General features: G+C 39.5%; 1 protein-coding gene across 4 annotated transcripts in view; it reads left to right on the forward strand.

Moving 5' to 3' along the window:
- Nucleotides 1–13,333, forward strand: part of Lrrc28 (leucine rich repeat containing 28) — a gene marked incomplete at its 3' end in the record, with an annotated part of 141,932 nt that overhangs the window by 107,567 nt on the left and 21,032 nt on the right. For all 4 annotated transcript variants that reach the window (XM_017799534.2, XM_029566214.1, XM_017799536.2 and 1 more), the window contains 1 exon segment: nt 12,959–13,061. In XM_017799534.2, the coding sequence (XP_017655023.1) occupies nt 12,959–13,061 (103 nt within the window).

Consider the following 13,333-nt stretch of genomic DNA (forward strand, 5'->3'; position numbering starts at 1 on the left):
AACCTCCAAATGTGTATATTTGAAATCTTTCTTTGAACTCTTAGCTGCCTAACTTTAAGAGCTATCTGAGAAAGGGTCAAATGGAGCATGTGAAAACTTACAAATATGTACCTCTTTATGGCCATTTAGATATACACACACTCAGTTTTCAAACACTATAAAGCTGCGTTTAGCCATGATTCTTACAGCATGGCATAGAAACTTAAGTCTTATGAAATGTGTTCTAGGATGTCTCTGCCTACGAGAAGGAGTGGGAATCTTATTGTACTGAGTCTCTTTGACCAAAGTTTGACTGAAGGGAGACCAGTTTTTATAGGGTTTCTTAAAGAGATGTCAGATTATACCTACTTCAAAGGCAGCTACAGAAGCGGTATGTAAGGTTGACTTGAATCACTTGTAATACTGTCCAACCCATTAGCTCTTTGAGTACATTCTTCTTTAGTCACTTGTAATACTGTTGAAACCATTAAGACTCTTTGACTGTGTTCTTCCTAAGATGAAAAGATGTATCAAAAAGGATGCTCCTATTATTACTGTACCGTGACAGCTGAGTGACAGATGAGTCTGCAGACAGGCTTTGTTCGCAGTGGAGACTATCAACAGAGGAGGAAAAAAGCCGTCACTTGAACCTAGTGCTATAAAAGTTAAAAAGAGGTCTCAAAACTTGCACATCTGTTGTTAACTCAACATAGCTAGGTTTACTAAATAGCTTACAGAATTATGACTCACCTCTTGGTTTCTGAAAGTGCAGGGCAATGCAAAGAAAAGACTTTTCACCAGGTGCTTCTGGTGTTCCTTACATAATCAATAAACCCAGTTATTTGGGAATGTTTACTATTTCATGTTGAATAATAGATGTCAGCAAGGATTGTCAAGTTGCCGTGCACAGGTTGGCTGTAGAAAATCTTGTTTTAGATAGCTCCCAGGAAGTACTGTGTCACAAAACTCAATGTCTATAGCTTCTGTAGCTGAGAAGAACATCCATGTTAGCAGGTTATATTTGTATTGAGTATTGATTTAGAAAACAGTTAATGAGGGCCAGCAAGATGGCTGTTAGCAAAGATGCTTGCCACCAAGCTTGAGGACCTGGGTTTGATCTCCAGAACACACTTAGTAGAGGAAAACTGACTCTTGCAAGTTGTCCTCTGACTTCCTACTTGCACGCTGTGGCATGCTCGTGTGTGCATGCACGCACGCACACAAATAATAAATATATGTAAAAAGTAATTATGAAGTGCTTATTTCCTTGGGGAGTTATGGACAGGTGCTACAATTGAATGGCAGCTCCTTTACTGTATCACACACTGTGGAATTAATAAGAGTATAAAACTGGCCCTTCACCACACAACTGGAGAACACTAGTGTTTGGGGGTGGTGATAATTCACCCTTTTGTAGGAACTGGATACCTTACATAGAAAAAGAAATAGGTATGGCAAGTTAGTTTTAGAAACCAGCTCCCAGGCAATTTAAAAGCATATGCTGAAGTACCTTCTCATTGTAAATGGAGTGTGAAAACTACAAGTATGTTAACTGTGCTTACTTTTTGTATTGATTCTTATTTATTCCTGGAATTGCTATTTACAGAGTTTTTAAAATATAAATCTGCAGAGTAAAACTATTCAAACTACAAACCACTATTAAAGCTGGATGGAAATGAATAATTTTGTTTTTTAATGGAGTACCATGTGATGTTTTGGTGCACGCATCAGTTAATAGTTTCAGGATCCCATAGTCAGAGATGAGTGTCAGCTCTACTGACTGTGAAGGTGGACCTGTCGTCTGAAGATGCTACCATGAGGTCCTTGTGTAAAGGAAGGAACTTGTCAAGTTGGTGGCATTATTAAGTTTCAGTACTAACAAATTCATTCTAGTAGAGACAGAAAGTCACAAAATTTGGAGTTCGGCCTACATTTGAGTCAAAAGTATAATAACTGCTTTCTAAGGGAAAACTGAAATGTGGTACTAAAATTGTATTCTGTAAGAATAATGTGTGAGTCTCTCTAATCAAAGGAGATATTAATTAAATGAAAAACTGAAAATAAGTATCAGTCACTAAAAAGAAGAAATATTCAGCCAAGAATGGTTACCACATGCCTTTAATAACAATACACAGGAGGCAGAGGCAGGTAGATGTCTATGATTCCAAGGCTAGCCTGGTCTACTCTGCAAGTTCCAGGCCAATGAGAACTACATAATGAGACCATATCTCAAGAAAGGGAGAAATAATGGAAAAGAAAATGTTGAAAATGTTTGGTTTGAAAATTTGTAGTTGGTAGGATGAGAATTAGTCTGTTAATTAAAATCCGTATAGAACTTATTTCAAGAGTAAAGTTTTAATTCTGGAATCTAAATTCCTTCAAGCAAGTGGATGTTCAGGACTGGAGACATAGGCCAGTCTAAGTGCTTAGAGAGCAAGCCTGAGGACCAGAGTTCAAGCCCCAGAACCCATGGACAAGAGCCTGACTGCAGTGGCATGCACTTGTAATCCTAGCACTAGGAAATGGAGACAAGTGTGCGTTTGGGGTTCACTGGCCAGCCTAGTGTACTATTGTACTTGGTGAGATCGTAGCCAGTAAGAGACCCTGTCTTAAAAAACAAGCTGGACAGCACTCGAGGAATGATGCCTAAGCCTGTCTTCTGGCCTCCACACATAGTGCACATGTATGTGTATGCACCCATAGCACATGGGAGAGAGACAGAAACAGAGCGGGGGGATGGATGTTCAGTGCTCTCTGTTGAGCTCCTTTTGTAAGTATTTGTGATAAATTTTTCTTTTTTCTGAGCCTTTCCCACTGTCGTATAATAGGGCTTTATTGTTCTTTCAAAGCTGTTGCTCTGATTTTAGGGATTGTTTAATGTGACTTCTGCAAGCATGGCCCAGATGTTGACACTCTGTGCTACTGTGTAATTAGAAAGCACAGTGAGGTTAGCTCAGCTTTAAATGAACAAATATTTATTTTTCGCTAAGCTTGGGAGTAGGACCTGGTAGAGTAGGAAGAATGGGGGTGGAAAAATCTAGCCCTGTTCTCTCACAAGTATCAATTAAAAGCAAAATAGAGGTAGACATGATGGCACATTCCTGGAATGCTAGCACTTGAGCAGTAGAGACAGGAGAATCAGGAGTTCAAGGTCATCCTGGGCCATGTAATGAGATTGAGGTCAGCTTGGACTGTGTGAAATCCTATCTTAAAAAGAAACAAACAGTCTGCTATTCTTTCATTAAAAGACACAGATGTGAAATTTAGAAAGATAGGTACTGTGAAGGCTAAATCTTCAACAAGCAGAATGTTAGCCAGCAGTTTTTTGTTCTTTTGATTCTGGAACTTAAAGTTTTTTAGAATATGATAAGAATATGCAGTCCTATCAAAGTCTGGAAGATGTCATTAATTGACTTAAAAGCAAGAATCTAGAATTTCCACCAGACATCATTCTAAAGTTCTTAAGTTCAAAACACAGAAATAGGCCAGAGCCCAACTGAGCCAGAGATCAGGATGTTTGCAGCTAGAGCCCTGCTGTGATGAGGGGCAATGTGCTTTTTGAGTCTTAAGTCTCTGCCATGCTGGGCAGTAATTAGTCCTTCCCTAGGGTCTGCTCTGGAGATCTGTTTCTTGATACATCTGCCCTAAATCTGTGAGTCAGAACTTGTGTACAAGTTTTTTGTCCTAGGAAGCAAAAGGATGTTTTGTTCATCACTTTTTTCTTTGGCAGTGTCTCTTGCAGACCCAACTCTGACATCACACTTGGATGCCTAGGGTATGATACCAGCCTCTTGTTCCCCAGTACCTTGCCTCCTCTGGGCACTCTCATCCCTACCTTCTGTGTGAGGGCTCTGTTTAAAGGGTTGTCCAACACATATCATGCGGAACGTGCTTGTGCCTTTAGTTCCAGCTCTACCATTTAGTAGCTCTGTGAACTTAGCCATAGGAAAGTTGTTTAATCTAAGTATCAATAATGGGGTAATATTAGCACATGCTTCATAGCCCCATTGTAAGAATTCAGTAAGATCTATTTAAAACTCATCCCACCCCATAAATACTTCCTAAGTATGTAACATATAAGGTATGAACTGTTTTTATTCTCATATTGGACTGTAAGAAAGGGTAGGGTCTATGCCTTTATTTTTATACCCCAAAGCATCTAGCACAGTCCTTAACCCGTTGTATATAATGATTTTTCTGTAACTTGAACTATGCAGTAGAAATAGATATTCTGGAGTGTGACTATTTAAATGAACATCAAATTCACAGTATTCAATTTGTTTTAATTTAGCAGTTGATCTATAGAGTATGAAGTATCTTATTAAATTGCAATTCACTGTGACATTTTTTATTACATTTGTTTATATGTATGTGTGCATATGCACCTGCAGGTGTGCATGTACTGTGGTGCACACATATAGGTCGGAGGACAACCTGCAGAAGTTCGTTCTCTCGCTACCATGTGGGACCCAGGGATCAAATTCAGGTCATCAAGCTTGGCAGCAAGGACTTTTACCCTCTGAGCAATCCTGCCAGTGCTGAAATTTTATTTTGTAAAAGTCAAATAGATCAGAATATCTATGACAGTGGAAAAGATTTAATGAAATCGGATGTATAGGTGTGTGTTCAAAGAAGTTAGCACCTGAAAGAATTCATTATTCTGGAAAAGTGACTGAAGTGTCCTCATTATTTAAAGGTGATTATGTAGTTAATTTAACTTAACTTTAAAAGTTATTTTGGAATATACTTTAAATTATTCTGAATTCATAGGTGGGAGAGAACCCAGGGTTCTATAGTATTTAAGTCAGCAGTTAAGAACACTGACTATTCTTGCAGAAGACCCGAGTTCAAATCCCAGCACCCACACGGCAGCTAACAACTATCTGTAACTCCAGTTCCAGGAGATCCAACAGTCTCTTCTGTCCTCCGAGGGCATTGCATGATATGGGTGCATAAATAAAATGTTATAATTATGACTGAATATCTGACTTGCTGAATTATAATAACTGGTTTAATGCTGATAGAGCTTTCCAAACAACCAATTTTTTTTTTTTTTTTTGGTTTTTTTGAAGCAGGGTCTCCCTGTGGCCCCATCTGTCCTGGAACTCACTATGTAGACCAGGCTGGCCTTGAACTCACAGAGATCCACCTGCCTCTGCCTCCCAAGTGCTGGGACTACAGGCATGTGCCACCATGCCCAGCCAAACAACTAATTCTGATCAGCTTCAATGCCATGATTTCTATTGGAGAATTGCTGTGAGTTTTGGTACCAACCTGGGCTACTTAGTAAGTTCCAGGATAGCTTGGACAGAAGATACAACTGTCCCAAAGCTTGTTCATGCAGCAGACACCCATATTTCAATCTCATTATGACTAAAAATGCAATTCCTCTGGGCTAGGGATTCTTGCCAGTGGGCTGTGTTCTGGCCAGCTAAGAGCACGCTTTCCTGAATCTGTCAGAGTGCAGCCTTCTCAGACTGGGACCTTGCCAGACATTTAGCTGTCTCAACCTCACCAGCAGGCTGTGCTGTGTCAGCTGAAACAGAGTTTCCTGGCTTCTTCACAATCCTGCACTCCTTCTCTGATCTCAGAAGAGGGAGGTAAAAGACTAAGATGTACTGAATGCCAATTATTTTGCAAGGAATCAAGCTTGGCACCATATACATTGTTTAATCTTAGTAACAAATCTGTGAGCTAGTTATTATTATCCTCAGAGTACAGTAAAGGAAAAGACTCCACGTATGTTATTTCTCTTGGAGTCAGGAAGCAGTTCTCAACTGGAGAGCCAGAATCCAGAGTCAGTTCCAACTCCAAACCCACTAATGCATGCCATTTCAACACTCTCTCAGATTGTGCTACTTGGAAAGATTAAGTGTTATTAAATACTCAATGCACATGTGGCTTTATGCTGACGTTAATATATAATGGGTTTTAATGCAGTTAATACTTGTTCTGATGCAACTTTAGCATAAAATAGTTCATACTGTTAGGGACAGATATAAAAAATCACACACAAAAGTGCTCTGGGGGTGCCAACCAAATTCCCTCTAAGGTAAAATGTAAACCAAATAGTATTTTTAAATCAAAACTATAAGCTTTCCCCCATAAAGTGAGGAGAGGAAAGAAGGCTAAGCTATATAAAAACGTGCAAGGATCAGTTTTTCTTGCACTTTGTGGTATGATCTGTACATGTCACCTCATTTACTTTGCACTGGGGCTTCTGTGGTGTGTTAACATAAAGAGGTGACTTCTCTGTTGTGTCCCATTTTGTGTCCTTGGCTTGAGGGGATGAATCACTGTCTCCAGAAGCTATAGCCTCCAACTCTTTTCTGTGCAATTAAAGAAAAGCGTTAGTACCATTTGCTACATGCCAAGGAAAGTTTTCTCTTAATTGACCTGCTAGTGGAGGCCACATTTGCCAGTGTATGGATTACCACTAATCATGAGAATAACAGCCATCAATACTAAAGAAGGCTCTGTGCTAAGAATTCTGCTTGATGGTTTAGAATTTAGTAATTTTTACCAAACTTGGGACTGCTTTATTTTTCCCCCATTGTATAGATGAGATCTTAAGGCCACACATCTTATAGCTAGAAGATTCAGACTCAGGTTGTCTGACTCTAATCTCTGTTGTTCTTCTCCTAATGATGAGTGTGCTGCATGCCTTAGCACTGCTCAAGCCCAGGCCAAGACTCATCCCTTGGCTTCTCTTGAGCCCTCAGGGCCTCAGAAAGGCAAATCTGAAGACCAGAGGTTATTGACATTTTATAAATGAAGTTTTTATTTAAAATACCCACAGTGTTTTATATGCCTTTAAACTCTGAAAATTTCTTTTTGTGCTTAAAGATTTTTCTTTGTATCAGAGGAGAAGTAGAGAAGTGAAGAAATTTAGAACAGGAATTCTTAGTTTAATTTTGAGGCTTTTTGCATTGCAAATGGAATATGGTATTGATCAATTGTTATTTTTCTCACCTATGTTTTATCAATGTATAGCTTTAATTCACTAAAATAGCAATATACAATATTTTGGTACTTTAAATATACTACATAATGATTTTAATTTCACATCTTGTTTTCATATGGTTCTTATGCCCTGATAAAGCTGAGGGACTAGGTGGTGCCGTGCCATTTAACACAGGCGTTCGCTGAGGCTCTGCAGAGTGCAGACACAGAACTCCTCTTAGTGCCACAATGTGCTAATGTTCCATCCACACACCTTTTCTAGATAAGTGCCTCTTTTATCATTTTACATGTTTGCAGCTTGATATAACAGTAGTTACTCTCTTTTTTACATATATATAATAGTATAATGAAATTAAATGACTGTTCCACCTCAATTTAAGCCAATATTTAAAATATCCCAGCAAATCAGAGAAAAAGTACTGTGGGGTCAGGGGATGGCAAAACCTCAAGTGCACCTCTTGTTTATTATTTTTAATGTATATTTTATTGAACTTTTGTGCATTTCATGCAATAGATCTTAATCATATTTAACCCCCTCCCCTATCTATACCCTCCCCATAGCTCATCTGCAAGATTTCATGCATTCTTTCATATATGTTAAGGCCTAGCAAGTCAAGTTTGTGTACCCAGATGTCCCTTAGTGTGAGTTCATCCACTGGAGCTTTGTCAGCCTATTTGGCATCACTCCCTTGAAGAAGACCGACTCTCCTTCACTCAGCAGTGATCACCTGCCGGTAGTTCCTCAGCTAAGGCTGAGGCCTGCTGACCATTTCCCCAGTTCTATGCTGGTTTCTGTCTGATTGAATTTGCATGGGTCATGTGTGCTGTCACCATTGCAGTAAGTTCCTCTGAGCAAGTTCTCAGGAGCCTGGAGGACTCTGTTTCCTTATGGTCATACACCACCCTGGATCTTTCCGCCCCTTCTTTCTGCCCCCTCTTCCACAGTGGTCCCTGATCCCTGGGTGGGTGAAGTTTAATATGAGCCCTATCCAGGGACACAGTCTGTAGTCTCTTATTCTCTACATTTTGACCAGTTGTGGCCTTCTGTATTCAACACCCTCTGTTACATGAGGAAACTTCGCTGGTGGGAGTTGAGAGATGCATTATCATTCTCTCTACCCCCTGTTCCTCTGTGTTCCATGAGCCTTAGGTGTAGAGGTGTCCCTTAGAGTTGGGCATCTCACAGACACTTATTTTCTGTGTGTGACCAGTTGTATAATTCTATAATATTCTCCATCTGTTACAAAAAGAGCCTTCTTTGATGAGTGATGACTGGTATACTTATCTGTAAATATAAGTATCTGTATTTAGCATACAGTAAGAAATTACATTTGTCTAGGGATGTGACAGATGTAAGGTTTTCTTTAGGCTCTATGACCTCTCCAGTTATATGTATTTGGCTATATTTACAATACCACACAGTATTCCCTCCCACTGAGTAGGCTTTAAGTTCAATTATATAGCGCTCGATTACCCCGAAGATAAAAGTGCTGAGGACAGGATGTACTTTGAACACAGGACTTGGAGCAGTGGAGCTGTGACTGACCTGGAAGCCTCCTCCCTGAAGACTAGCTCCCATAAGTTTAGAGAACAGTATGCAAGCTGTTAAGGAAGAAAATTAATCAATGGTCCTACCCAGCTTTAATAACCACACAATGACCGGCACAGTAGTTAATGTAATTATTTTCTTCTACAACCTGAGCACTGATTTTTTTTTCCCATTTCTTCTAATTTTAGAATCTTTTTTTCATTCATTTATTTATTCGTATGTATGTATGTGTCCTGGTACATGTATAGTGGTCAGAGGACAACTTATGGGAGTTAGTTCTCTCCTTCTATTATGTGGATCCTGAGGATCAAACTGAGATGGTCAAGCTTAGCAGCAAGCACCTTTACGTACTGAGCCATCTCACCAACCATCTAAGAGATATTTTTTTAAAAAATCTTTTTCTTTTTGGTATTATTGAGATAAAGGTAAATCAAAAAGTTCACAAATGATGCTGAGATAGCTGGATCATCAAATGGAAAAATAAATTACTAGCTATACATTCTACCCTAAACTGAGAACAAATTCCAAATAGATTAGGAATTTAAATGTAAAACAAAACAAAAAAAAACATAAGCAAACAGGTAGGAAGGAAATGAAACCACACAAGCTCTGAAAGAAAACACAAAGGAATTTTGCCTGCTTCAACGTTGGGTGTCACAAAGGGAAGCTGTCTAACCAGGCCTAAAATCCAGAGGCAATCAAAGAAAACTGGTGAATTTGCATAAGAACTTTTAATATTTTGGCTTTGGGTGGCTTTTATTTTGTTTCTGTTTTTGGAAATGTGGTCTTGCTAGGCAAGTCAAGTAGGCCTGAAATCACTATGTAGCCACAGCTAGCCTTGAACACACAATCTTCTAGCCTTAGTCTCCCCAGTGCAGTGGAGAAGGTCTGGGGGTGGGGGTGCAACTTTAAAAATTTTTTGCATGTCAAAAAAAATCAAAATCAAATGACAACTGACAAACTGAAAGAGAATATTTGCAATATATACCAGAGATGTGGTGCTGCTGCCTAAACAAAAAATATGTAAATAAATAAGAAAAAAAAATTACCAAGAGCCTGCTTGGAAAATAGGGGAAGGGGAGTTTGAAAAAATTCGCAAAAAAAAATACTCCTCAGGTATATTCTTAAATGTTCTCTTATACTTAATTCAAAAATTCCTACATAAACAATGCTGAGCTACTGTTTCTTACCCATCAGTAACAAAAGTTTAAAGTAGAGACAATAGGAGCTGCTTCCTCTGGGTGAGAGGGTGCCCCCAGAGTGCCAGCAGGAATGCAGATTGATGTACTCACCCTGAAGGAAACCTGGCAGTGCCAAAGAACCTGACCTAGCAAGCTCATTTCTAGGAATAATGCTGGAACTGGTGTCTATCCTGGGCGGTGGTCGGTGTATGTGCATGCTTCCAGCTCCCAGAGACCGGTAGTAATGAACGTACCTTCTTCATAGATCATGGTTTCTAAGCACCGTTCTCTACGAAAAGGAAGTAGAGCTCCTTAGAGAAGTGATTAACTTCAGAGCTTTGGCAGAGAAATTATTAGGTGAGCCTGCAGTATATTCTGATGCCAGAAAGTCTTAAAATGGTCAGAAAAGCATGAGGACTTAGTGAAAGAACTTAGGAGCCAACCTATAATCGTTCTTAATTGCCAAAAATGAAACATTTTTACCAATAGGACAAAATACCAATGGTATTGGTTTTTTATCCTTTACATTAAGACAGCTATCTATGAGTCTATACTAGCATAAAAATCAAATAAATAAAAAGGATGACTCCTCCTTGCAGAAGAATTCTAATTAGTAAATGTAGGCAGAGAAAAGGGATAGAAAAATTGGCACTGCATAAATAATTACATGATGTTGCAAACAAGATCCATGGAAGGATGCTAAAACTAGTGAACAAAATTTCATGGGAAACTTTGAGGAAGAATGAAATTTTTTTTGTATAGTTTCAAAGTTGGAATCATTGAAGGCTTGACCTAGGGCTGGAAGGAACTGATTCCAGATGGATAGTCTGTGTCCCACAACCTCGTTTCCTGTCTGTAAAGCTTCTAAGGAGCCCTTATGACAGGAAGCTCTCTTCTTCCAGCCAGTGTGAGAGGAAGCTGCAGTGCCTTTTGTGCCTTGAGCTCTGGAATTACAGCTACCAGTTTTGACCTATTTCTGGGAGACACTATCAAGTCACCAAGTGAAAAAGGCATTTTAAGGTAGTAACCCAGTTATTTGTATTAAGTGCTGGCGCTTCCCCTTCTGTATCTTCATTCCCAGTTTTGGTTCTTTTTGTAACGCACTCCAGTGCCAATCTTGGGTAGGATAATTCACAAGAGTGGGTGCAGTTAGCCCTTTCTACTCTCTGCCATAAAAGCCTTTCCTTTCCCCAGCCTTATTATTGTCATCCACCCACTTTGTGTAGTAAATGATCCAAAGCCCACACATGAGCTTGACTTCACATCTGCAGTTGCAGTGATCATTGTAGTGTGGCTGCCACTTTTCTTCCTGTGTACATCTGTTGATGAAATATTTGTATCTGTATTCCCAAGACCTAGCATAGTGCCTACAAGGTGCTTAAGGGAAGATGAGCTGTGTTTTGAAATGTAAATGCATGTGAGAACCTCCTCATTTGACCATTGGCCTTCCTCCTTCTTAAACTTTGGAAAGACCAGAAGTCCCCTTCAGATATTTCTCAGTTTGTCAAAGCAAAACTCTAGAATAGCTTGCAAAGATGATGTTCTTGCTTCAGGGAGCAGACTGAGGAAGGCTATTAAGAATTCTTGTGTGCCGATGTGGCTCAGGGAATGCTAGAAGTGCAAAGCAGAGGTGGTCACATGTTTCTGGGCACATAGGAAGGAATGGCTCAGACACTTGATTTGATCTCTACTGTCCTACTGGCCAAAGATGACTTTCCTGAACTGGACCCTCAGTTTCTCACCAAACCTTTTTCCATGCTTTGCTGTCTCCAATGCCTTGCTACCTCTGAGACACATGGCTTCCGCCTCTTTTCAGGCACAGCTTTTCTCATTATAGCCTAGCTCCTAATCACTGGTCCAAGGGTGTTCTCAATCTTACTGTCTCACCTGCTTGGGAACTTGGATTTGGGCTCTGCTTCACTTTTTCCTCATCCAGCAGCTGCAGAGCAATTCTCTACATTCATACATCTGTGTGTCTCTAGCCAGACCAGCACCTGATCCCTAGCCACCCATCTACCACTCAGCCCTCATCCTCCACCTCCAGCAAGATGAGACTTGGTGTGTGTGTGTGTATATATATAACAAGTATTCAGTGACATCACATGCAAGTAGGAATTTACAGTCAAGAAGCAGGGTAAGGGTCAATGGGTGGAAAATTGCGAATAAAGTAAAGGGGATTCTGACTTAACCGAACTAACAATATTCTTTTTAACAACTGATCAGACATGCCCTAGGAGATGGGGAGGAGAGGCATGAGGAACTTGATCAGATACTGAGGATTATTAGACAGGATGGAACAATTCTTGCTAAACTGACTTAGCAAGGTTCTTTGTTAAAGTGAATTTTATAATACACAGAGAGACCTAACAGAGGTTCAGGAGCTTGACTAAAGTTTGTTCAAGCAAGAATCTTTGTCAAAGGGCAAAAGTAGGGGCTAGGGAAATGACTCAGTAAAGTGCTTGTTGCTCAAGCATGAGGACCTGAGTTCAGATCCACTGCACCCACAGAAAAACAAGGCACAGTGGTGTGAGCCTGTAATTCTAGGGCTGGGGAGGCAGAGACAAGAGGATGCCCGGAGCTTGTTGGCCAAACAGTGCAACCAAATTGGTAAATTATATGTTCAGTGAGAGACCCTGTCTCAAAGAATTGAATAAGACACTTGATATCAACCTCTGGCCTCTATACAAACATTCACATGCCACATACACACAAAGAAAAAAGGGGGCAAAGGCAGGTTTGTTTAATCTGGCCCATCAACTAACTTTGTATAACATTTTCTGTGGAGAAAAATGAAAATAAATAACCTATAGCAGACAATTGAAATTGTATATAAAATGTCAAGTTTTGTGTGAGAAGGAAATTTAATATTCTGTTCCCAGTAACTTCATCTTCTCAGTTTAAAAATCAAAGTCTAAGCTGGGGGTGGTGGTACATGCTTTAATTCCAGCACTTGGGAAGCAGAGGCAGACAGATCTCTGTGAGTTCAAGACTAGCCTGGACTACATAATGAGTTCCAGGCCAACTGGGGCTACAGGGAGACCCTGTCTCAAAAAGACAAAAAAGAAAAAAAAAATCAAATCTAGGCTAAGTAAATTTTTCTACAGCCATTGTTCTGATACAGAATCTAATGTTGCAACTGCCATAAGTTTATACTCAGAAATAAACATACTTTTTTTCTTCTATAATAGAATTTGGGTTTTTTTTTAATATTATGCATTGAAATTTGTTTTTCATATTGTAATGGTGCTGTCCTAAAGGAATGATGGCACTTTTCTCTCTAATCCAGACTTAGGTCGCTCTCGAGAACTGCAGTACGTGTATGTGGATAACAACATGCACCTGAAAGGCCTTCCATCCTATCTGTACAACAAAGTCATCGGGTGTAGCGGGTAAGGCTGACCTCACATTTTGGATTTAAAAATAGATGAGCTATTTTTGATAATTCTACTCAATTTTGTCTTTGGCCTTAATATGCTAAACCAAATACCCTTATGAACTGAGAATATTAGGCAAGCAATATAGAATATTGCATGTTGAGTTCATTTAGTAAGTTGTGGGTTCAATCAGTAAGTTGTTATTTTCCAGCCAAAAGAAAAATAAGACCACATGTACCTTTTTTTCTCTTTTTTTGCTCTAGAAATAGCCTTACTTTTGACTTTTG

The sequence above is a fragment of the Nannospalax galili genome, unplaced genomic scaffold (genome assembly GCF_000622305.1).
Source record: "Nannospalax galili isolate Female #2095 unplaced genomic scaffold, S.galili_v1.0 scaffold759, whole genome shotgun sequence".
Lineage (NCBI taxonomy): Eukaryota > Metazoa > Chordata > Mammalia > Rodentia > Spalacidae > Nannospalax > Nannospalax galili.